This window comes from Lissotriton vulgaris, chromosome 4_1, assembly GCF_964263255.1.
Source record: "Lissotriton vulgaris chromosome 4_1, aLisVul1.2, whole genome shotgun sequence".
NCBI lineage: Eukaryota > Metazoa > Chordata > Amphibia > Caudata > Salamandridae > Lissotriton > Lissotriton vulgaris.
In genome coordinates, this window is record NC_141691.1 from 730,323,355 (window position 1) to 730,350,791 (window position 27,437).

Below are 27,437 nucleotides of genomic sequence, written 5' to 3' on the forward strand. Positions count from 1 at the left end.
GGCAATTATATATAAAACTATATTTGAATGTTTATTGCACCGGATTGCGAAATTCTACACTTCAAAATTGCACTTACACCTACATTTACCTTTTCAGACATTGTGCTTTATCGCCCCCCTGGCCCAGAGGGGAAATGGGGACTCTCCCTTCCTGATTTAGTAGCCCCCTATATTTTAAAAGCGGCTAATTTTAAAATTCTGGGGGATTTTAAACTTCACTTGGAGGATCCAGGCTGCCCTAAAAGCACATCACTGATGGCCAATTAAGGGGTGCTGAATCTGCGACTGTGCAATCTAATCCCACACATATACCAGGCCTATTATATCCAATTTGTCTAATTTTAGTAGTCACCCTGCTTTTCCCTTGCCTTGGTCAGATCACTTTGTGGTTCTGTTCATACTAAAAATTGTGTCCGCCCATACTCCGCCTTGTCCAGATCCTAAACAAAAATTGAGGAATTGGGCTAGGCTTGATGTCGCTACTCTCAATAAGATGCTGATCAACCACAGACCGAATCTCGATCTAATTTCCATAAAAGATCATGAGCTCATTCACAACTGGCTTTCGAGAGCAGTAGACTTATGTCTCCTTCTCTCAACCAAATGCTCCAATAAACATCTGCCTCCGGCTCCCTGGTTAACAGAGAAGTTAAAATGTAAAAAATACAGGTTTAAAGCGCTTGAAAGGAGCTGGAGGAAACACTACAATGAAGACACTTTGTAAGTTGTGTACTCAAACTGCTTGCAGCGCTAATTGCAACAAACTCGCTCTTCATTTTTAAATATTCCACTTGCTTTTAATTATTTGGTAAACTCACCGTTCTTTTAACAAACTTGCTTCGCGCTGCACGCTCCGACCCATGTCCACCACAGCTGTTGATGCTTGCGTGGAGGGTGGACCTGCAGAACGCGACACCCCCCCCCAAGTCGAGTCTCACGCCAGGTGGGTAAGTACAAAAGGGCCAACGCCAGGGACGCGCAGAGGATACTTTTTAAGTCGCGTACTCAAACTGCTGGCAGCGCTCATTGCAACAAACTCGCTCTTCATTTTTAAATATTGCACTTGCTTTTAATTATTTGGTAAACTCACCGTGCTTTAACAAACTTGTTTTGCTCTGCACACTCTGACCCAGGTCCACCACAGCTGTTGCTGCTTGTGTGGCGGGCGGACCTGCAGAACGCGACACGCCCCCCTGTCAAGTCTCACACCAGGTGGGGAAGTACAAAAGGGCAAATGCAGGGACGCGCAGCGGATACTTTTTAAGTCGCGTACTCGAACTGCTAGCAGCGCTCATTGCAACAGACTTGCGCTTCATTTTTAAATACTGCACTTGCTTTTAATTATTTGGTAAACTCACCGTGCTCTTAACAAACTTGCTGTGCGCTGCCCGCTCTGACCCCGGTTCACCACGGGTGTTGCTGCTTGCGTGGAGGGTTGACCTGTAGAACGTGACACGCACCCCCTGTCGAGTCTCACGCCAGGTGGAGAAGTACAAAAGGGCCAATAACAGGGACTTGTGCAGCGGGCGCGCTGCTGGCGCACCTAGGCAAGCCCGTCTGCGCCCGTCCGCGCCTGGCCCAGGCCGAGGGCCAGAAGTTCTGTTCTCCTCCCAAACGCTATCAACCCATAACCAAAAATTAGCCAGATGAATGTCATCAAGTAACCAATCACTCACGCTTTACGAGAAGCCACAGACTTCAATACTTGTCTGCACATTTAAAGGCCTACTGCGCACCGCTGCACTCTGAATGCACTTGCTTACACATTGATGGCAAAAAAGCATTATGTCCCATGTGTGGCTTCTCCCCGAATATGACTAGCAACTCTAAAAAAGGCAAAAAAACCTCCAGCATGAATCAAACAACATGAGTTTGAGTTTTAAAATATTTATAAAGCGCGCGTTCACCGGAACGGTTCCTTGGCGCTATCCTGGCTCGAGTCCTCAGAGACAAGAATGACGGAGGGGGGCTGTTGGTAATTTATTGGGGTAAGGCTTGGGAAAATAAGAAAGTTTTTAAAGCCTTTCTAAACTGTGAATATTGGGTAGTACATCTGAGGTGGGCTGGAAGGGAGTTCCAGAAAGTGGGGGCAAGGGTGGAAAATTTGGAACCTCCCCATTTTTTACGGCGAAATCGGGGGATGGTCAGCAGATGTTGGGAAGAGGAACGGAGATCCCTGGTAGGGGCGTAAGGTTTAATCTCAGACGAGATAAACGCAGGAGCTAGGCCTAGCTGGGCCTGAAAGACGAGGCAGCCTACCTTAAATTGGGAGCATTCATGGATGGGGAGCCAGTGTAGGGATTTCAAAAGGGGGGTAACATGATGGAATTTAGAAAGGTTGTAAACCAAGCGGGCAGCTTGGTTCTGAACCAGCTGCAGTCGTCGTACGTTGTAAGCAGGCATGCCATGGTAGAGGGCATTGGCATAATCCAATCGAGAGACGACCATAGCCAAAGTGATCAATTTTAGGGCCGTGAAGGAAAAGAACCGGGAAACCCTGCGGATAATACGGAGTGACAAAAAAGAGGAGGAAACCACCGAGCTCATCTGGGAATGCAAAGTGAGTTGATCATTGAGTTTAATACCAAGGGTTTTAACAGAAAGGGAAGGGGAGGGAGGAAGGCCAAGGGAAGGGGGCCAAAAGAGGGGTGACCAGGGACTGGAGCAACCACCTGTCAAGACCAACTCAGTTTTATCTGGGTTCAATTTCAGGTGGTTGTGATTCATCCAGTCCCGGATGAAGAGCATGGTCGATTGGAAATTAAGTTTAGACTCAGGGGAGTGAGAGAGAGGGAAAATGAGCTGGAGGTCATCCGCATAGTTATATACGGATACCTCCATTTGCTGAAGTGCGAGAATGAGGGGGGCTATATACAAATTAAATAATAAGGGGGAAAGGGAAGAACCTTGAGGAACCCCGCATAACAACTTCCGGGGTTCGGCCGAGAAGTCTCCCAGGCGGACAGCTTGAGTGCGGCCATTTAGAAAGGAAGACAGCCAGACCAAGGCCGTGCCTCCGATCCCCGCCGCCCTAACACGGGAGAGTAAAATGGAGTGGTCCACCGTGTCAAAAGCGGCGGATAGATCGAGAAGCACCAAGGCCTGGGGAGTGTTCGTGTCTAATCCCTCTCTGAGATTGTCGAGTACTGAGAGCACGACTGGCTCGGTGGAGTGACCTGGGCGAAAACCGGCCTGGCGGGGAGCCAAGATACAGTTTTCTTCCACGTAGGTGGTAAGTACACTAGTAACATGTCGCTCCAGGATCTTCCCTAAGAAGGGGAGCAGTGAAATAGGGCGGTAGTTGGCAGGGACAGAAGGGTCTGCACCTGTTTTTTTGAGGATGGGGAAGATTATCGCGGTTTTAAGGACAGGGGTAACCACGCCCTGGGACAAGGAGCAGTTGAGAAAGGTAAGCGGAGGTAATGGACAGCACGTGAAGATGTGACAAAGGATATGGGCAGGACATGGGTCAAGTGGAGATCCAGATTTGACCAAAGGCAAGATTCCTCTGTTAGTAGAGGGAAAGAGTCAAGGGAGGCCTCTGTAGGAGTGAAGGGCGGGATGAGGAAGGAAGGGGAGGGGGGGATATTAGCTCTGATTGTTGCAATTTTCTCCAGAAAATACGAGTTCAAGGAGTCGCATAAGAGTTGAGAAGGGGACCGCTTGAGGGTAGTTCTATCGGAGTAGGCCAGTTTTTTAACGATAGAGAAAATTTCTCTAGGTTTATTTTCGGCGACTAGAAATTTGGAAGAAAAATAATCCTTTTTGGTGGAGAAAATAAGTTTTTTATATTGCAGCAAGAGGGAGGTGTACTGGGCTTTGAGCGTGGGGCAGTATTGGCGTCGCCAGGCCCGTTCTGCTTGACAAACTGAAAGTTTTAGAGATTTCAGTTCATCGTTGAACCAGAGGTTGGAATTGTTCGTCCGTCTGGAGGGGACCCGCCTGAGTGGGGCGTTGGCCTCTCCGACTGAGCGGAGCCAAGAGTTGATGGCGTTGGCTTAATCTGAGGAGGGCAGGCCAGATACGACTGGACTGGAAGCAGGAAAAGAGGAAGCTAAGGAGGCTACATCCACCCAGCCCCAGGATCTTACCCAAATATTTTTAGGGTGCGCGGGCTTGGTGGGCGGGCCGATTTGAGAGGAAAAGGAAATCAATGAGTGGTCAGACATGGGGCAGGGGGAAACCAATAGGGAGGAAATGGGGCAATTGAGGGACCAAATCTGGTCAAGGATATGACCTTGGGTATGCGTAGGGGAATGAATGTGCGAAGTGAAATTGAGAGAACGTAAAGTTTCCGAAAATTCCTTTGAGGTGGGGCATTCAGCTGGATCAGTGGGCCAAAAGTTGACATCACTCAACAAAATGTTTTCCTTCATTAGCACAAATTGTCGCTCCCTCCCTAAGCACAAACTTGATATATTTGTCCTACTAGTCAATAAACAACCTGACGCGGTCTTCCTTATGGAGATCTGGCTCCAGGAAAACTCTGTTCCTTATGTTGCGGCTGCCCTACCTTTCAACTATGCAATAGTTAGGAAAGACCGGATCACCAAGACTAGAGGTAGTATTGCCATTATTTGTAAAAAGGAATTTCAATGTAAGTTTGAACATCTCCCTTTCCCTAACTGTGAGGCAGCCTTATGCAAGTTGGCCCTGACCCCCAAGTTTACCTTTTCAGGCACACTCATTTATCGTCCCCCTGGACCTTCTACACCTTGGGCCTCCGTTTTCCCTGAACTAATAACCCCTTTGGTTATCAAAAACAGCTAATTTTTCAATTTTGGGCAACCTCAATCTACACCTATAGAATCCCTCATGTAAAACTAGTACTGATCTAATTTCTGATATGGCCGCCTTCAACGTTAATATATGTAACTCTGGCTCCACACATGTAGCGGGCCATTTGTTGGACCCCATTTTCTCAAATCTCTCTGAGATTCAATGCTCCCCAGCGCTTTCTACATGCTGGTCGGACCACTTTCTTACGAGTTTTAATCTGACACTCCGTGAGCACTTTAAACCCACTATTTCTGCCTCAGGAATCTTAACCAGGGACTGGAAAAAATTAGACATCACTACCTTAAACACGATTCTAAGTTCCCACATTCCCATCTCCAAACAAAGGGTGAATTTGCTCTCTACCTCAGTGCAAAAATGGCTCCTTAATGCCATCAACACATGTCTGCCCCTCTCGAATAAAAGGGCTAACAATCACCGGCCCCCAGCACCTTGGTTCACCGATACACTGAAAATAGAGAAAGCCAACTGTAAAGCCCTGGAACGCAGATGGAGAAAGAACTATTGACCTGAATCCAAAATTAGATCTAAAGCTAGCATAAAAATATATCACAACCTTTGCAGAATTGCCTGAGCAAGCTATGTCTCATCCACCATCTCAGATGCACTTAACTGCTCCAAAACGTTCCTTAATATGGTTAAGGAGCCTGCTGGCTCCAAAACCCAGACCAGGCCCCGGCATTAAATAACCAGCAATGGGAGGTTTTGGCTTCCTTCTTTGTCCAGAAACTTGAGAAAATATACAAGGACATTGTGCAAGCACAAGATGGTAACCTCTCCTACCCTTCTGAAACACCCACATCATCCGCAGTGGATAACCAAGATGAGACACCCAATCACTTGGATTCTTGGCCCCTGCTAGGCGCTTCCACACTGATCAAACTGCTAAACTGTATCAAATCTGGATCACCTAGGGATACTCTGCCCATCTCCGTGCTTCGGCAGTTGGAGCCACCATAGTTGCTCGTGATCATGGATCTCTGAAATGTCTCATTGCAGGAAGCTAGCATCCTGCCTGACTGGAAACATGTCATGGTTCTCCTGCTTCAAAGTAAAACAAAAGAGTTTTCCCAATGGGGGGTATTGTTTCCTGCTCCTAAATCAGGACTCAAACTGACAAACATCAATCACACCATTCATTTTGTGGAACTGGAGAACACTTACCAAGAAGGAACATACCCAAACAAATTATAATTAAAAAAATATACAATTTATTAAAAACTTTTGTTACAAAAGATATCAATGAGTTATCAGTTAAAAACATATATTGCACAAAAATACACAAATAAAAACACCGTTTGAAACCACCTAATGTGGACGTGGAGAAAATTAATCTAAGGAGACACTAATATCTGTCTTTGTCATTTCATTTCGGACCCTCGTTTGTCAACAATAGGAGGAATATTATTCCTTTAGGCCGGATTGTTGTTGGCAACGCCGAATATGACTTATGGATTGGCGTCGACGCGTTTCGGAAGCATCAACTGATAAAGGCTTCCTTCCTCAGGACAATTTCTATTTTTATTCTCCACACGTAAAGATGTTAAACCTAATGCATAAAAATACAATGCAATGCAACTGTTATATCGACATGTAGTTTCATGTGAATCACACATTTTTAGCATTTCTTTATCTACTGCTTGTCCTCCTCAGAGTAGTTTAGCTCTCCTTCTTAAAGTTTATTCCGGATTCATCCCATGCGGGTGCGATCAACACAATCAGCTCTGTGTGCCCATAGACCATCTATTGGTTTACCTCACTTGTTTATATTTAGTAAAAAACCAACAGCTGTCTATTTCTATTCATAAGAGATCAAACTTTGTTCTAGGTGTCATTTGGTGTGTCCACATTTTCTTTTAATGAATAGTTGGGAGAGGTTCTAATGCACAGAGATAACATGTCCATATTTTTATCATTGTATCTATTTTTATAAAACAGAGGGGACAATACATATTTTCTACAAGTGTTTGCAGCATTTAAAAAAGGGGGGAACCTATACATTGCAAGGTATTCTCACACATCATTCTAATTATTCAAAACATTATGCTAAATTATAACCTTCAGGTTAGTGTTGTCCACATTCTCTTATCATATATATCCACACCACACAGATGTCATTCATACGAGATAATGTATATGCGCACTAACCATGATGGTTATGTTGCTCGTGGAGATCTACCAAATGTGTAGTATTCCACTGTTTTTCGCCTGTATTGTCATCAAGCTTTTACCATCCTATCTGTAATCAGGAGGAGTATAATTTTAAATATTAGGGTATGGTATGCCCGGATTTTGATGTTATTATTGTTGATATTGTTGCGCGTTGTATTTATTTACCTCAATATGTGGTCAAGCGCTTTAATTTCACAACACGTCTTTTTGAAGATTAATCCAAAACGGACTTGGCACAATCCTGCATAAATTACAGAAAGTCAATTAATTGTTTGCCTATCGCATTATTATTTGTCGATGGCAGCGAGAGTCTCCTAGATATTTTATTCAATTTGTATCGTAAGGAATTTACCTTATTGTATGCACAAGTGAGCATGCTGGATTTAACGCTTCCCTTCTGTTTTTAGTTCTGTATTACTGCAAAAGATTTTGGAAAGAACAGCGTTTTTACTTATTCGAATAGATGCCTAATCTAACAGTAGTTCCTCAACCCTGGTTTGTAGTTGATTCTTACCCAAAAAAACGGATCCGATTTCCGCGAAGGGGGTTCTATACTTCAGCCGGGTAATTTGACACACGTGGCTGCATAGAAAATATACAAAAGCACAGAAGCTTAGGACTTTTTGGTTTATATTGCCGGATTTGATTAATCTATGAGTTACGTAATAATGACTTAGTTAAAAAATCCAAGCCTTCCCATACTAGTACTAAACGCAGTTCCCGTGGTCGGTATCTTACCTATTGTTGGCACCGCTCAGCGTGGCGTCTGCTTGATCACCGCTTCTTTAGTTGAAATGTCGACTACCCTCGTTTCGGTAGTCGCATTTAAGCCTCGTCATGGGGTCACGTGGTTCTAGAGAGAGTCACGTGACTCATGGAAGCGTCATAGCGACGAATACGGACTACTGGGTTTTTTTCATATTTCAAAACGACAGCAGAAAGCTTTATTGTCCCCCTTGTGGGGCTGGCGATACTAGTGTTATTTATTCCGTATTACGATGCCCTATTTATACAAGAATACGTAGAGCAAACAGAGAGCTTTATGTTGGAAAGCTAAATGGGCTTTAATTACCATGTTTAATATTATTTTCCGGGTTTCCCAAATTATGTGGATATTTTTTGTAAAGCCCAGCGGGTTCTATTGGATTATTTACCTATTCTGGATGGGCGTTATCATGGTTTCCAAATGTAAATATTGAATACATTTCGAACTGGAAGCAAATCTATTTCTCTAAAGCGAGTATATTTCTCTAAAGCGAGTATATTTTATGCTTCCGGTCTAGTTGTATGAATACGGGGACATAATTTCCTCATATTCATGCTTTTATTGCAATTTAAGTAGAGGATGTAGGGCTTCCTAGTTTGCAAGGCTAGTGTTATGAGCTTCCATATATACAATTCTAATGTTGTGATTTTAGTAGGGGGTTGGGATTAATGATTTACAATACTGATATAACCCTAAATTTGTTCTATTAGGTATTGATGTGGTTCAACTGGTATATTTATGGCACTATTCTCATCCAGTCTTCTTTAGTATTAAGTCCCCGGTTGACCGTGTCTAACATGGAGATATACCACTGCTCCCTGTTTTTGCGTTTTGTCTCCAAATTGCCTCCTCTTTTTGAGACAGTTATTTTTTCAATGACAAACCATGAAAACTCTGTATGTTTAGGTTGTAGGTGTTTGAAATGGTCAACCATGGGGGCATTCTCTTTGTTGGTTTTCAGGGCGGACCTGTGTTCCAAAAGACGTAGTCTTATTTCCCTGCCAGTCTCTCCTACATAGGCTAGGTTGCAGGGACACAGGATTATGTAAACAAGGTTGCTGCTTCTACAGTTGTTTAGGGTTTTTGAAGTTATGGTATAGTTGTTATAGGTTAGGGATTTACCTACGATGCAATTTTCGCATATCGAGCAATTGCTGCACTTATGGTTTCCCACAGCTTTGCTGCGATTTATTGTCGATTGATTATTTTGGTTCTGCTCCCTGTAGGTGTGAACCAAGTTTTGACGAATATTTTCATTACGTCTAAATGCGAAGATGGGTTTAGCCAATTTGACTTCTTTACCATCATTTAGAATGTGCCAGCTTGAGTGAATTGCATTTTTTAGCTTGTTGCTGATGTTTGAGAATTGACTAACAAAGACTAGTTTTGAGTCATTTAACGATTTTTTCACCTGAGTGGGGTCTGGGTGTATCATCGTGTCGCGATTAGAAAATCGTGCCCTTTTACACGAATTCCTGATCAGTTTTTTAGGGTACCCCCTCTCTTGTAATTTCTCGCTAAGTTTGTTAGCATGTTTTGTATAGTCTTCTAAAGTGGAACAATTTCTTCGAAGTCAAAGAAATTGTCCAAAAGGGACATTATCTCTTTGGGAGCGGGGATGGTAACTGCTATAATGCAGTAGAGTGTTTTTATCTGTGGGTTTGGAGTAAAGTTCTACTTCCAGTTTGCCCTCCATGTTTTTTATAGTGATGTCTAGAAAGTTTACGGCTTCTCGGTCAAACACTGCTGAGAAGCGGAGGTTCTCGTCCCCCAGGTTCAACCACTCGAGAAATTCTTCCAGGGTATCAATCTCTCCTTCCCAAATGAAGAAGATGTCATCGATGAAGCGTCGCCATAGCAAGATGTTTTCAAAAAATGGCGACGCTTCATTGAACACATGTTTCTCTTCGAACTTGGCAACGTATAAACATGCCAAGCTCGGCGCACAAGTGGCCCCCATGCTGGTGCCCTTGCGTTGTAGGAACAGTTCATCTCGGAATAGAAATAAGTTACTTTTCAGGACCAGAGTTATGCATTGCATTATAAACTCTAGGTTGGCACCTCTAAGGTCTGCACTGCCTAGTATGTCTTTTACCACATTGATCGTATCATTTTGCGGTATGTTTGTGTACAATGCCTCTATGTCGAGGGTCACCATGATCTGGGTTTTAGGATTGTACACTAAGCCCTCCACTATGGAGATCATGTGTGCCGAATCTCGCACATAGGAGTCTTGTTTTAATACAAGGGGTTTTAAGAAAGTGTCCGCATATTGACTCAAGGGTTCAAGACGTGAGCCAATGCAACTCACAATGGGTCTCATGGGGGTTTTTTTTTCACTCTTATGGATTTTAGGGAGGCCATATATCGCAGGTGTTCTTGCCTCTTTACTATATAAAAATTCAAATTCTGCTTTACAGATCAGGTTTTTGTCAAAAGCCTGTTTCACTGTTTCCCAGACCTTTTTGTTCAATGACTCCAAGGTGGAAAATGGAACTCTTTGATAATGTTCTTTAACTTCTAATAAAGCTAGCATTTTTCTGTTGTAATCCTCAGTGTTAAATACAACTACACCTCCGCCTTTGTCGGCGGGTTTGATGGTTAACTGTAAGTTGTTTTTTAAACCTATCATTGCTGTTCTATGATCTTTGGACATATTGTTCTTGTCGGGAAATGTTTGTTGTAGGATCTTTTTTATTTTGGATTCTACTACTTTTTCGAACACTTCCACATTTTTGCCCACTTGGGAAATGGTAGGGGTGAAGGTTGACTTTTGTCTAAGTCCTGAGATATTATTAGGGGGATTGTAATCCCTCTCTTCAAAAAATTCCCTTAATCTAATTTTGCGAAAAAATGCTTTAAGGTCTTTCTCTAGATTAAATTTGTTAACATTGGCAGTGGGAGCAAAAGTGAAACCCTTTTCTAAAACTTCCAATTCAACCCTATTCAGGCCGTAGTCTGAGAGGTTGATTATCGGAAATTTATTTGAGTTATTTGTCCCTATTGGCGATATCGCTGACTCCTTGTGTTGGGATATTCCTGAGGGGCCTGGTTGTGTTGATAATTTGTTCTGTAGCTGCCCCTCTGGGTCTGATATGGTTTCCTTTGAAACTGTCCCCTGTATGGGTATGTTTTCCCGCCTCTCCTTTGGCGGTTCTCTAAAAAACGATTGCCTCCATTCTGTTCATTACTGTAGCCACTATTTTCCTGCATCAACCCTTCATCTTCGCTGCTTGAACCAGAAGTTTCAGAAAATGTAACACCTTTCTTTGCTCCTCTGTTATATATCGGTCGGTTCTCAATATTCCTCTCCTCTCTTGGTTGTTGGTAATAATCTTTATTGATGTATGGGTATACTAACTCTGTGCTATACTTATTCACATCTTTCTTAAGTTTGATGTTTTTCTTATTTAGCAAGTAATCTTTATATCCATCCATTTCTGCATTTATTTCGTCTAACCTTTTTTTTGCATCATCTACTGCTGACATTTCTTGAAGGGCCTGCTCTAATTTTTCTATTTCTTTCCGTTCTAATATTACCCTATCTTGTGCGGTCTCAATAATTAGAAGGATCCAATCCCTACTACATCTGTTTGCAATGTGTGTCCAGGTTTCTAAAAACTTTATGTTGTCTGTAAAGAGCCCTGGTTCATTGCGAACTTGTAGTCCCATAGGGATGACTCCTGTTCTTGCATATTGTATTAAGAACTCTGCGTGGAGTTCGGTTCTCACTGCCTTTTTTTTAAGGTTCAGTATGTTACCCCATTTATCATTGTTGCCGGTAACGACCACAATCTTGTTGGTGTTATTAGTTGAAGAACCAACTATTTTGGTAAATTGGTCTTCTGTAAATGCAAAAGTCTTAAAAGGGTCCATGTTGAAATTTTACGAGATGGATATGAAATTAGTCGCTAAACAGCGATCAGAGATATCTCTCCAGCACCAGGCTGTACCGAGTCGGTATAAAAGAAAGAGAGGGGCTCTTAATAACCCAGAGGGAAATGGAGCACCAATATACTGCAAAGTAAAACAAAAGAGTTTTCCCAATGGGGGGTATTGTTTCCTGCTCCTAAATCAGGACTCAAACTGACAAACATCAATCACACCATTCATTTTGTGGAACTGGAGAACACTTACCAAGAAGGAACATACCCAAACAAATTATAATTAAAAAAATATACAATTTATTAAAAACTTTTGTTACAAAAGATATCAATGAGTTATCAGTTAAAAACATATATTGCACAAAAATACACAAATGAAAACACCGTTTGAAACCACCTAATGTGGACGTGGAGAAAATTAATCTAAGGAGACACTAATATCTGTCTTTGTCATTTCATTTCGGACCCTCGTTTGTCAACAATAGAAGGAATATTATTCCTTTAGGCCGGATTCGTTGTTGGCAACGCCGAATATGACTTATGGATTGGCGTTGACGCGTTTCGGAAGCATCAACTGATAAAGGCTTCCTTCCTCAGGACAATTTCTATTTTTATTCTCCACACGTAAAGATGTTAAACCTAATGCATAAAAATACAATGCAATGCAACTGTTATATCGACATGTAGTTTCATGTGAATCACACATTTTTAGCATTTCTTTATCTACTGCTTGTCCTCACTCAGAGTAGTTTAGCTCTCTTTCCTAAAGTTTATTCCGGATTCAGCCCATGCGGGTGCGAACAACACAATCAGCTCTGTGTGCCCATAGACCATCTATTGGTTTACCTCACTTGTTTATATTTAGTAAAAAACCAATGGCTGTCTAGTTCTATTCATAAGAGATCAAACTTTGTTCTAGGTGTCATTAGGTGTGTCCACATTTTCTTTTAATGAATAGTTGGGAGAGGTTTTGTTTTACTTTGCAGTATATTGGCGCTCCATTTCCCTCTGGGTTATTAAGACCCCCTCTCTTTCTTTTATACCGACTCGGTACAGCCTGGTGCTGGAGAGATATCTCTGATCGCTGTTTAGCGACTAATTTCATATCCATCTCGTAAAATTTCAACATGGACCCTTTTAAGACTTTTGCATTTACAGAAGACCAATTTACCAAAATAGTTGGTTCTTCAACTAATAACACCAACAAGATTGTGGTCGTTACCGGCAACAATGATAAATGGGGTAACATACTGAACCTTAAAAAAAAGGCAGTGAGAACCGAACTCCACGCAGAGTTCTTAATACAATATGCAAGAACAGGAGTCATCCCTATGGGACTACAAGTTCGCAATGAACCAGGGCTCTTTACAGACAACATAAAGTTTTTAGAAACCTGGACACACATTGCAAACAGATGTAGTAGGGATTGGATCCTTCTAATTATTGAGACCGCACAAGATAGGGTAATATTAGAACGGAAAGAAATAGAAAAATTAGAGCAGGCCCTTCAAGAAATGTCAGCAGTAGATGATGCAAAAAAAAGGTTAGACGAAATAAATGCAGAAATGGATGGATATAAAGATTACTTGCTAAATAAGAAAAACATCAAACTTAAGAAAGATGTGAATAAGTATAGCATAGAGTTAGTATACCCATACATCAATAAAGATTATTACCAACAACCAAGAGAGGAGAGGAATATTGAGAACCGACCGATATATAACAGAGGAGCAAAGAAAGGTGTTACATTTTCTGAAACTTCTGGTTCAAGCAGCGAAGATGAAGGGTCGATGCAGGAAAATAGTGGCTACAGTAATGAACAGAATGGAGGCAATCGTTTTTTAGAGAACCGCCAAAGGAGAGGCGGGAAAACATACCCATACAGGGGACAGTTTCAAAGGAAACCATATCAGACCCAGAGGGGCAGCTACAGAACAAATTATCAACACAACCAGGCCCCTCAGGAATATCCCAACACAAGGAGTCAGCGATATCGCCAATAGGGACAAATAACTCAAATAAATTTCCGATAATCAACCTCTCAGACTATGGCCTGAATAGGGTTGAATTGGAAGTTTTAGAAAAGGGTTTCACTTTTGCTCCCACTGCCAATGTTAACAAATTTAATCTAGAGAAAGACCTTAAAGCATTTTTTCGCAAAATTAGATTAAGGGAATTTTTTGAAGAGAGGGATTACAATCCCCCTAATAATATCTCAGGACTTAGACAAAAGTCAACCTTCACCCCTACCATTTCCCAAGTGGGCAAAAATGTGGAAGTGTTCGAAAAAGTAGTAGAATCCAAAATAAAAAAGATCCTACAACAAACATTTCCCGACAAGAACAATATGTCCAAAGATCATAGAACAGCAATGATAGGTTTAAAAAACAACTTACAGTTAACCATCAAACCCGCCGACAAAGGCGGAGGTGTAGTTGTATTTAACACTGAGGATTACAACAGAAAAATGCTAGCTTTATTAGAAGTTAAAGAACATTATCAAAGAGTTCCATTTTCCACCTTGGAGTCATTGAACAAAAAGGTCTGGGAAACAGTGAAACAGGCTTTTGACAAAAACCTGATCTGTAAAGCAGAATTTGAATTTTTATATAGTAAAGAGGCAAGAACACCTGCGATATATGGCCTCCCTAAAATCCATAAGAGCGAAAAAAAAAAAACCATGAGACCCATTGTGAGTTGCATTGGCTCACGTCTTGAACCCTTGAGTCAATATGCGGACACTTTCTTAAAACCCCTTGTATTAAAACAAGACTCCTATGTGCGAGATTCGGCACACATGATCTCCATAGTGGAGGGCTTAGTGTACAATCCTAAAACCCAGATCATGGTGACCCTCGACATAGAGGCATTGTACACAAACATACCGCAAAATGATACGATCAATGTGGTAAAGACATACTAGGCAGTGCAGACCTTAGAGGTGCCAACCTAGAGTTTATAATGCAATGCATAACTCTGGTCCTGAAAAGTAACTTATTTCTATTCCGAGATGAACTGTTCCTACAACGCAAGGGCACCAGCATGGGGGCCACTTGTGCGCCGAGCTTGGCATGTTTATACGTTGCCAAGTTCGAAGAGAAACATGTGTTCATTGAAGCGTCGCCATTTTTTGAAAACATCTTGCTATGGCGACGCTTCATCGATGACATCTTCTTCATTTGGGAAGGAGAGATTGATACCCTAGAAGAATTTCTTGAGTGGTTGAACCTGGGGGACGAGAACCTCCGCTTCTCAGCAGTGTTTGACCGAGAAGCCGTAAACTTTCTAGACATCACTATAAAAAACATGGAGGGCAAACTGGAAGTAGAACTTTACTCCAAACCCACAGATAAAAACACTCTACTGCATTATAGCAGTTACCATCCCCGCTCCCAAAGAGATAATGTCCCTTTTGGACAATTTCTTCGACTTCGAAGAAATTGTTCCACTTTAGAAGACTATACAAAACATGCTAACAAACTTAGCGAGAAATTACAAGAGAGGGGGTACCCTAAAAAACTGATCAGGAATTCGTGTAAAAGGGCACGATTTTATAATCGCGACACGATGATACACCCAGACCCCACTCAGGTGAAAAAATCGTTAAATGACTCAAAACTAGTCTTTGTTAGTCAATTCTCAAACATCAGCAACAAGCTAAAAAATGCAATTCACTCAAGCTGGCACATTCTAAATGATGGTAAAGAAGTCAAATTGGCTAAACCCATCTTCGCATTTAGACGTAATGAAAATATTCGTCAAAACTTGGTTCACACCTACAGGGAGCAGAACCAAAATAATCAATCGACAATAAATGGCAGCAAAGCTGTGGGAAACCATAAGTGCAGCAATTGCTCGATATGCGAAAATTGCATCGTAGGTAAATCCCTAACCTATAACAACTATACCATAACTTCAAAAACCCTAAACAACTGTAGAAGCAGCAACCTTGTTTACATAATCCTGTGTCCCTGCAACCTAGCCTATATAGGAGAGACTGGCAGGGAAATAAGACTACGTCTTTTGGAACACAGGTCCGCCCTGAAAACCAACAAAGAGAATGCCCCCATGGTTGACCATTTCAAACACCTACAACATAAACATACAGAGTTTTCATGGTTTGTCATTGAAAAAATAACTGTCTCAAAAAGAGGAGGCAATTTGGAGACAAAACGCAAAAACAGGGAGCAGTGGTATATCTCCATGTTAGACACGGTCAACCGGGGACTTAATACTAAAGAAGACTGGATGAGAATAGTGCCATAAATATACCAGTTGAACCACATCAATACCTAATAGAACAAATATAGGGTTATATCAGTATTGTAAATCATTAATCCCAACCCCCTACTAAAATCACAACATTAGAATTGTATATATGGAAGCTCATAACACTAGCCTTGCAAACTAGGAAGCCCTACATCCTCTACTTAAATTGCAATAAAAGCATGAATATGAGGAAATTATGTCCCCGTATTCATACAACTAGACCGGAAGTATAAAATATACTCGCTTTAGAGAAATATACTCGCTTTAGAGAAATAGATTTGCTTCCAGTTCGAAATGTATTCAATATTTACATTTGGAAACCATGATAACGCCCATCCAGAATAGGTAAATAATCCAATAGAACCCGCTGGGCTTTACAAAAAATATCCACATAATTTGGGAAACCCGGAAAATAATATTAAACAAGGTAATTAAAGCCCATTTAGCTTTCCAACATAAAGCTCTCTGTTTGCTCTACGTATTCTTGTATATATAGGGCATCGTAATACGGAATAAATAACACTAGTATCGCCAGCCCCACAAGGGGGACAATAAAGCTTTCTGCTGTCGTTTTGAAATATGAAAAAAACCCAGTAGTCCGTATTCGTCGCTATGACGCTTCCATGAGTCACGTGACTCTCTCTAGAACCACGTGACCCCATGACGAGGCTTAAATGCGACTACCGAAACGAGGGTAGTCGACATTTCAACTAAAGAAGCGGTGATCTAGCAGACGCCACGCTGAGCAGTCCCGGGAAAACCAGCCGTGTGCCAACAATAGGTAAGATACCGACCACGGGAACTGCGTTTAGTACTAGTATGGGAAGGCTTGGATTTTTTAACTAAGTCATTATTACGTAACTCATAGATTAATCAAATCTGGCAATATAAACCAAAAAGTCCTAAGCTTCTGTGCTTTTGTATATTTTCTATGCAGCCACGTGTGTCAAATTACCCGGCTGCAGTATAGAACCCCCTTCGCGGAAATCGGATCCGTTTTTTTGGGTAAGAATCAACTACAAACCAGGGTTGAGGAACTACTGTTAGATTAGGCACCTATTCGAATAAGTAAAAACGCTGTTCTTTCCAACTAAAAACAGAAGGGAAGCGTTAAATCCAGCACGCTCACTTGTGCATACAATAAGGTAAATTCCTTACGATACAAATTGAATAAAATATCTAGGAGACTCTCGCTGCCATCGACAAATAATAATGCGATAGGCAAACAATTAATTGACTTTCTGTAATTTATGCAGGATTGTGCCAAGTCCGTTTTGGATTAATCTTCAAACAGACGTGTTGTGAAATTAAAGCGCTTGACCACATATTGAGGTAAATAAATACAACGCGCAACAATATCAACAATAATAACATCAAAATCCGGGCATACCATACCCTAATATTTAAAATTATACTCCTCCTGATTACAGATAGGATGGTAAAAGCTTGATGACAATACAGGCGAAAAACAGTGGAATACTACACATTTGGTAGATCTCCACGAGCAACATAACCATCATGGTTAGTGCGCATATACATTATCTCGTATGAATGACATCTGTGTCGTGTGGATATATATGATAAGAGAATGTGGACAACACTAACCTGAAGGTTATAATTTAGCATAATGTTTTGAATAATTAGAATGATGTGTGAGAATACCTTGCAATGTATAGGTTCCCCCCTTTTTTAAATGCTGCAAACACTTGTAGAAAATATGTATTGTCCCCTCTGTTTTATAAAAATAGATACAATGATAAAAATATGGACATGTTATCTCTGTGCATTAGAACCTCTCCCAACTATTCATTAAAAGAAAATGTGGACACACCAAATGACACCTAGAACAAAGTTTGATCTCTTATGAATAGAAATAGACAGCCGTTGGTTTTTTACTAAATATAAACAAGTGAGGTAAACCAATAGATGGTCTATGGGCACACAGAGCTGATTGTGTTGTTCGCACCCGCATGGGATGAATCCGGAATAAACTTTAGGAAGGAGAGCTAAACTACTCTGAGTGAAGACAAGCAGTAGATAAAGAAATGCTAAAAATGTGTGATTCACATGAAACTACATGTCGATATAACAGTTGCATTGCATTGTATTTTTATGCATTAGGTTTAACATCTTTACGTGTGGAGAATAAAAATAGAAATTGTCCTGAGGAAGGAAGCCTTTATCAGTTGATGCTTCCGAAACGCGTCGACGCCAATCCATAAGTCATATTCGGCGTTGCCAACAACGAATCCGGCCTAAAGGAATAATATTCCTCCTATTGTTGACAAACGAGGGTCCGAAATGAAATGACAAAGACAGATATTAGTGTCTCCTTAGATTAATTTTCTCCACGTCCACATTAGGTGGTTTCAAACGGTGTTTTTATTTGTGTATTTTTGTGCAATATATGTTTTTAACTGATAACTCATTGATATCTTTTGTAACAAAAGTTTTTAATAAATTGTATATTTTTTTAATTATAATTTGTTTGGGTATGTTCCTTCTTGGTAAGTGTTCTCCAGTTCCACAAAATGAATGGTGTGATTGATGTTTGTCAGTTTGAGTCCTGATTTAGGAGCAGGAAACAATACCCCCCATTGGGAAAACTCTTTTGTTTTACTTTGCAGTATATTGGCGCTCCATTTCCCTCTGGGTTATTAAGAGCCCCTCTCTTTCTTTTATACCGACATGGTTCTCCTGCTTCTCAAAAAGGCTAATGCAGACCCTGATTTACCATCAAACTACCGACCTATCTCCTTATTCCCGGCTTTCTCAAAGATTCTGGAGAAACATGTCCATACACAGCTATCTCTGTTTGTGGAAACCCAAAAGTTCCTTCATTCCTCCCAATCAGGTTTCAGAGCCAGCTTCTCCACCGAAACCACCCTATTGGGGTAAATGAAAGACTGCGCCACCATCTGGACGCAGGAGATACTGTGGCTCTCATTTTGTTAGATCTGAGCGCAGCATTTGACACGGTGTCACACACCGTGTTAATTAAAACCCTAAGATCGCTGGGCATCTGCGGCTCGGCTCTGAAGTGGCTCACCTCATTCCTAACAGATCGCACCCTCCAAGGTTATCCCCCACAGCCAGTTCCGATATCCACTCGCCACCTATGGGGTACCACAAGGTTCCATCCTCAGCCCTCTACTTTTTAACTTATATGTAAGACCATTAGCTAATGTGGCAGAAGAATCAGGGCTGTCCTTATTCTCCTACGCGGACTCTCAAATTATTTTCTCCTTTTCAATGAGGAACACAGTCGGTCCCTTCCCCCTTCAGTTGGATCTGAGCAAAATAGCATCATGGATGCAATCAAATTATCTCAAACTTAACAGGGAAAAACAGAGTTCCTAATATTTGGGAAAAACAAGGATCTTTGGGGTCCTCAACCCTGGCCTCATGAGATGGGCGCCCTTCTCACTCCCTCCCGCCAAGCTCGCAATCTAGGCGTTACTATTGATGACTCACTCAATATGCATTCCCAAGCGGTCAAAGTAGCAGCCACATGCTTCACCTCTCTAAAGTGGTTAAAAAAGACCAACTGGATGCAACCAGAGTCCACCCAGAAAACTGTGGTCAATGCCTTGAGTACGTCAAGATTGGAGTACGGAAACGTTCTCTACTTGGGCTCAAACAAAGAGGTGACGCGCAGGCTACAGATGGTGCAGAACTCTGCCGCTAGACTTCTGTGCTGGGTCCCGAGAGCTGCCTCCAACTCCTGTCATCTACGAAACCTGCACTGGCTCACGGTAAAGAACAGTATTAAGTTCAAAGCCCTGAGCTACATGCTCGGCTATACCTTTGATCTCTGGTCCACCCTTACATCCCCTCCCGCAACCTCCGCTCTTCCACCCAGGGGAAACTCATTGTTCCCAAAATTAAACTATCCCGGATGGGCGGAAGGTCTTTCTCTTATCTAGGCCCCTCACTATGGAATGCACTGCCTACAGCTCTTCGACACAAAATTGATTATGTCCAATTTCGCAAATCCTTGAAGACGTGGCTTTTTAACAAATAACTTTTACGCCTTTTTCCACCTAAGTCTCTGATCTGCTGCTGCGCCAGGAAACCCTTTTTGGGTAGCTGTTGCGCATTATAAATTCAACAAATAAAAAATAAATTAATAAGACACGAAAATAGTATACAAAAAGGCTTTAAGCACATAGCTTATAGCACATATAGCACATATAGCACATAGCATTATCATAGCTTGTTCAAAGCGACCCGGGCTAATATTTTCTTACAGCAAGTTTTACAGTCACAACACTGCACAAAGACCCTTTTTAAAGTGGTAAAAGAACTTTCTGGTACCAAAAAATTGACTAAGTCTCCTGTTTTTTCATACAGTCAATGTGAAGAACTTGCTGTCTTTTTCATTGCTAAAATTGATAACATACACACGGGGCTTCAAAGAATAAACAAACCCAATATTAGGGCAGCAGTAGCAGAATCATCTACTACCAAAGAGGCTCTTGTTATATCTGATTCCTTAAGCTATCCTAGCTCCCCTCTTAAATTGTCTACCTGGGCCCCCAAGAACTCCTCTTTTAATCGCCTTCTTTTTCATACTAAATCTGGATCCCCAATTGATCCTTTACCTCTACAGGTTCTCAGCCAGCTGGATCCTTCCATTTTAGTAATGATAATGGAGCTTTTAAATGCTTCTTTGAAGAACGGGATAGTTCTACATAGATGGAAACATTCTTTGGTCCTTCCCCTCCTTCACAAAGCCAATTTCGATCCCTCCATCCCGTCTAACTTCTGACCTATATCGCTACTTCCCACTTTTGCAAAGATTTTGGATAAACATGCAAACGGCCAGCTGACCTCTTTTGTGGAAACCCGGAATTTTCTTCACACCTCCCAATCAGGTTTTAGAGCTGGTTTCTCTACAGAAACCACACTGTTGGGGATGACCAAAATGCTATGGCATCGCTTAGATGAAGGCGAAACTGCAGCACTTACTTTATTAAATCTCAGTGCCACTTTCAACACAGTATTCCATCGTACCTTGGAGAAAGCCTTACAATCATTAGGCTTGGAGGGTATGGAGTTAGAATGGTTTAGCTCCTTTCTTAGGGATCGGACCTTCCAGGTTTCCTCAGCCATGGCCTGTTCGAATTCCCATACTTCCCCTTATGTGTTCCTCAGGGCTCAGTGCCGAGTCCGCTGCTATTTAATATATACGCCCATTAGCGGAGGTGGCTGAAAGAGCAGGACTGTCTCTGTTTTCCTATGTTGACGACACACAGATTATCTTTTGTCTCTCATCACCACAAGGACACGTGCCCTCGGATCTTAACATAGGACTGAGCAAACTGGTCAGGTGGATGCAAAATAACCTGCTCAAATTAAATGGCGACAAGACAGAAGTTATGATCCTAGGCAAAAGACATGACCTCTGGGGTCCTCAACATTGGCCCCCTGAATTAGGCTCTCTACCCACGCCAGTGAGCAGTGTTCGGAACTTGGGTTTCATTATTGATGAATACCTATCGATGAAACAGCAAGGGGCTAAGATCTCTTCCACCTGCTCTGCAGTCTTGCGCTGGCTAAGGAAGATCCTATGGTAGATTCCTCTCCCAGTCAAGAGAACTGTGGTCTAGCCTCTTATTATTTCAAGGCTGGACTACGGCAGTGTCCTCTATCTTGGAGCAGATAAGTCAACCATCCAGAGGCTACAATTAGTTCAGAATGCAGCTGCAAGATTGCTGTTCCGACTGCCTAAGTTCTCTTCTGTGTCAGGGTGTCTTCATGAGTTACACTGGTTATTGGTGTCGAATCGAATCAAATTCAAAGAGCTGCGTTATATGTTTAAAATCAAAACAGGTTTGGCCCCAAAATATCTACAAGAATTGATGAAGCGACTTAGTCCGCTATGCCCCCGGTGCTCTGCTCAGCAATTTTTTTTTGTGGTTTCCAAAATCAGACGGGCCTGCATGAGAGGCCAGTCATTAGCCTATCTAGGACTGACCCTATGGAATTCCTTACCCGCTATTTTGCGAGCTGAGACCTCGCTGCTCGCTTTTCGCAAATGTCTGAAAACTTGGCTGGACTTAAATTAGTTGGATTTATAACTTTGTTTGCTAGCCTATCTGGCTCGGCGCTGTGAAACCCTTCGGGATAGCAGTATGCCCTACAAATTCTAAATAAATAAAATTGTAGTAGAGATTATACTTCGAAAAAGTCACAGGCAGTTACCATTGAATAATAATTTATCACTACTAACAAGTAAAAGCAGTTATATTTTTACTGGATTCAGCAGGGAGTGAAGTTAAGAAACCTATCCAATTACCACAAAAGTGAAACAAGAAACATTGCAAATTTTATATTGAGAGGAAATGTGGTGAAAATTAGGAAGGGTTTTTGCTCTGGCTCCAAACAATGTGACATATTTCATTAGCAGTCGCAAAATGTGGACATTTGTTGCAAGTTCTGATAGGCAACTAGTATGCTTTTTTAACGGTTATAATGTTATTCTTTATTTTCAGTGAAGTTGCAGCAAATTCAACTTTGACATGGGAGGGGAAATGCACTCCACAGAGATCGGGACATCGAAAGATAATGGCAAGCCTGGATTGTGATTCCCTGAGACATGTCTACGGCGAAATTGATTTGGAGATCCAAGATGGACATATTTCCTGAAGCTCTTTTTTGATTACTACTTTGCATTTGGATTCTTGTAACAGGAATATTATAAACATGCTGTAATTTACTGCTACTAACATGTCTACTTGCATGACCTCAAACATTTACATGTTTCAATGGCCTCTACTTATGATATCCTTAAAAGATTTTGCACATTACTCAAGAAAATGTACCATCTTTTTTGTTCTTAGGTGGTAGCACAGAGTATAAAGTTAACAGTATCAGTTTAAAATAAATAAATAATCAGAAAAATTTGAATCCTACAAAATTCATGTTTCACTCTTCCAAACCGTACAACCTGGGCCACTGGAATTATGCAGGTGCTGTATTATATTCGTAATTGTGGTTTTACCCCTTTTGCCACATAATCCTCTATCGACTGTCTAATTTGAAGATGTTGGCAAAAAATGTGTTTCTAGCTCAAACAGATTACCATAATAGGTTACTATAAAAAAAACACGTGGTGCTGTGTTTTGGAAGACCTTTTGCACAGGTAATTGGTCACCTTACAGTTGTTGATTGCTGTAATCAGATGATACACTGATACCAATGAAGTTCATCCTTTGCAAGAATGACTTAATCTGTGTTAAAATGTCAAAATAAGAAAATAATACCACCACAGAATATTCCATCCTGCACCACATACTTTGCCTATTTTGCCCCATAATTTAGTCACCATGGAGTAATAATTTGGTCCTCTATTTCTGCTTAATTCTAGAGGCCCTGAATATACTATATACAGTAAACATGCCTGACCCTATTATACCTTGAGCTCAGAGTTTAGTTTGCTCATTCATCCAATTTTTGTAAAAAATTGGTTCATGTGTTTGAATTAAACATAAGTAAAACAATTGGAGTGACCATTCTGTAACATGGAATTAAAAGGTAGCCAATATAATGCAGCAAGAGGAAACAATAAAGAACGTTTATTTACACTTGATTATGGTCATCAAATCTTATCAATTGAGTTTTCGAAGGTTTCCAAGGAGAACTGCTCACTCATTTTTATGGCTATACAAAAGATATTCAGGGGCACGGGAATGTTAAACGAATAATGTTTTGTTTTAAAGTTATCTTAATACTCTTTGAATGGTAATCATAATTATAGTAAATCTCATTTACTTTACATGTAACATTCTGAAATATTAGTCAGCTCCATTTATTAGTTCTTCAGCAGCAGTTTAAAATCATTTTATCTGTGACTTTAAAACTGAAAAATAACCATGCTTAAGCAGGCAGATGCTTGGTTACCAAATTATTGCTTATTTAGGGCTAAGAAGTCTTTAAATGCACACTTGTGACACAAAACAGTCTTGTTTTCTCCCACAAAATAATGTTTTTTACTGGTCAACAATTTGTTCTTATTTGTATTTTCTGTTTATTTCCTGTAGTAGACTCCCTCTGCTTATTCCTCTTGTGTAAGGATTCTCATATAATAATTAGAGATTTCTGAGCTAACTTCTTTCTAATTTCATCATGATAGCCACCTCCTTTCTGTACATTAAATAAATATAAACATATATATATATATATATATATATATATATATATATATATATTTTTTTTTTTTTTTAACTAAATAAACAAAGATTACAGGGACGTTTATAGTTAGGCTCAGGTGTCACTCATACAAAACCAGATAAATTCAGCTGTTATATTTAGTGAACTAACTATACCTCGCACCTCCCACAATGCACTGCTTATGACCTCACATATTACATCGCTCATGGCATGGTAAGTGCAGAGTGGTGGAGAAAGGGGGTAGGGACTCCAGTAAGTTGCCGTCTTTTTCCCAATATGTTTTAGGAAGGAGGGTCTTGTTGCCCCTTTCCCTGGGCTGTTTTGGGACCTGTTGATCCCATCCCCCGAGGCCTGCCCCTTTTTTAAAATATTTTTTTAATTAAAAAAGGGGCGGCACAGCCCTCATCCCTAGGCCGATTTTGGCCCCGTGGACCCCATACCCAGGGGCCAGGTCTCTTCTTTGGGGACCGCGGACGGAGCCTGAAGGGACCTGCGTCCCCTGCCGGATCTCCACCTCTGCGGGAGCCGGCAATGCTTTTACACACAGGAAGCTGCTGACATGCAGCGCCCTGTGTGAAATAGCAACGTGCTCCGCTTTGAGCTAGCGAGAGCATTGCTCAAAGTGGAGCACACTGTTTGTATGGCATGGCAGGAGCAGGGCTTCCACCATGCCATAGCAAATTGCAATGTCCTGGGCACCCCTGGACATTGCTGTAGCCCGCCATGGGGGTTGCTGGCCCCCAGGGCCATGTAGGGCTCCACAAGAGGGGGGTGCGTAGCCCTCCTTTGTGAAGTAAGCTTGGAGAGGTGGTGGTCCCCTGGGATCCGCAACATCCCACTTAAATGTTGTATGTGACCCCGGGGGACTGAGTGCCACGGCCCACATTTTTATACACCAATGCCCCGGGGAGGTGGCAGTCCCAGGGTAGCCGCAAGGCTTCCCAGTATATAATTAAGTTACTGCCCCTCGAAGGTGGCAGTCTTTGAGGTTGCCGGAGAGGCCCTATTTTCATTTGTGCCCGGGGCCAGTGGGGGACCAGGCAGGCTTCCTCACATTTATTAATGATACTGCCCTGGGGAGGTGACGGTCCCTCTTGATTTAAATAACCTTAAGAGGCGGGCCCCGTGTTCCCCTTCCTATTTTTCACAATACCCCTGGGACCTTTCCCTCCAGGGGGTTATTCCAAAGCAAGTGCGGGAGCCTGCGCTTGCTTTTTAAAACTTTTTGCTGCAGATAAGTGGATCCACGCGTGAGTCTGTGCAATTTATTTTTTAAATGCTTCCACCCTTGCGGGGTCCCCCACCACCATATCTAGGGGGTCAGGGTATTCCTACCCTGCCCCCTTTTATTTTTTTCTAAACTTTTTTCCGGGGACTCGGCTTCAAGACAAGTTCCAAGATGGCTGCCTGGTTGAAGTGTTCCCCATTTAAAAAAAATGGGGTTTACCCAAAGGTGGTCCTGGACCTGGGTATTTAGTGGTATCAAAGACAATGGTCCTAGAACCTAGTTCCAACAAAGCTGTGAATCAAAAAGCATTATAAATGGTCATTTATAAAGTACAACGGAGTTTAGTGCAATATTGTTTTAAATAAACTCCTTAATCTTTTGTCAATAGTTTTAGACATCAAATTTAAGGTCAGACAACAACACACCAAACAGTTATTTGTATTCACCAATTAATTTAATGTATTCAGTTTCCGGTGAATTGTCAAGTATTATTCAGGTTTTTTCAAAAGAGAAAGGTTGCTCCAGGGGGGAACGTGCGTGAAAGGAGAGGTGCTCAATGTGAGTCAGTGAAAAAGAAGGAATATTCAGTGGCATAGAGGAAAAAGGAACTTTAATTTTTTTACTTTTAATAATTTAAACTTTAAACAGCATGATCATCAGGGAGCATGCTGTTTCAGGTCCCTCGCATCTTCAAAGCGCGACTGGGAGGCCGCTCGTTCAGGTACCTAGCTTGCAAAAAATGGAACGAGCTCCCGATCAAACTCCGTATGGAACCGTGCAAAAAAACGATGGATTTAGGCCCAGATCTTTGTACTGGGGTGAATGTAAGACATTGTTCTGCATTCTGTTTATCAACTGTGTTTTTTGCGTATATCAAATTGGGGCACAATTAAGGAAAGGGATCAGGCTTACCCTCCGCATGTGCGTGAAGGGGAGCCGATAGATATTTCTTGTCAGTCATAATGGAAATGATCCAATTGTTTAAATGAACGCTCAAAGTTGCTTGTGGTAGAGGGATGATGTAGGTGCAAGCCGTCAAATCCTTTGTCTTAGTCACAATGAGATCGGCAATCTATTGATCGCTGTGATCCGATCAGCAGTTCCGACTCCCAGCATACACAGAGTATTAAACAATTGGATCATTTCCATTATGACTGACAAGAAGTAGCTATTGGCTCCCCTTCACGCACATGCGGAGGGTAAGCCTGATCCCTTTGCTTAATTGTGTCCCAATTTGATATACAGCAACATACCTGATCGACACCCTTTCTATCCATTAGGTGACTCTACCACCTAACCCCAGGTTGCCCACCACCCCTGTCCTGAAGAAGATCCACACTGCTGAGACCCCGAGATTCCATTGAACCCTAAGACGGATAGAAACGTCGACGTCCATGATTAGGTCTAGACTTTCTTATGTGACCCCTATCGTGCAAAATTGGCATTTAATCCAGTATTCATGCAAACAACTTCATTTACGTTGTATCTTATATTGAGCTAGGCTGTATATGACTGATAACCGCTCATATTGTTCAAAATGAATATAAAGTTCCTTTTTCTTCTATGCCACAGAATTTTCCTTCTTTTTCATTTACTCACATTGAGCCCCTCTCCTTTATGCACATTCCCCCCTAGAGCAACCTTTCTCTTTTGAAAAAACCTGAATAATACTTGACAATTCACCGGAAACTGAAGACATTAAATTAATTGGTGACTACAAATAACTGTTTGGTGTTTTGTTGTCTGACTTTACAATTGATGTCTAAACATGACAAAAGCTTAAGGAGTTTATTTAAAACAATATTGCACTAAACTCCGTTGTACTTTGACAAATGACCATTTATAATGCTTTTTGATTGACAGCTTTGTTGGAACTAGGTGGTTTAAGTGTTGGCAGCCAATCATATTTTCATAGGATTCGCGGGTCCAATGCAATGACACGCACCCCCAAATATCTATTTTTTTTTAAGATTGATATCTCAAAAACAACTGAACGGATCTACATCAACTCACTTAAAGCACGCTTTCTGGACCATTATCCAGCTTTCTGCCAAATTTGGTGTAATTCCTTTCTGCAGTTCGGGCTGTAATTGTGTTCAAAAAATGAAAAATCCCCATAGACTTAACATAGGGAAAAGGCATTTGG

At 41.5% G+C, this 27,437-nt stretch overlaps 1 protein-coding gene across 1 annotated transcript in view; it reads left to right on the top strand.

The window, feature by feature from the left end:
* Positions 1-23,482, top strand: part of F13A1 (coagulation factor XIII A chain) — a 518,463-nt gene extending 494,981 nt beyond the window's left edge. Inside the window, exon 15 of the mRNA XM_086965028.1 lies at positions 22,386-23,482. Coding sequence (XP_086821154.1) covers positions 22,386-22,539 — 154 coding nt within the window. The 3' untranslated portion in view covers positions 22,540-23,482. The remainder of the gene's footprint in view (positions 1-22,385) is intronic.
* The last annotated feature ends 3,955 nt before the right edge of the window (positions 23,483-27,437 follow it).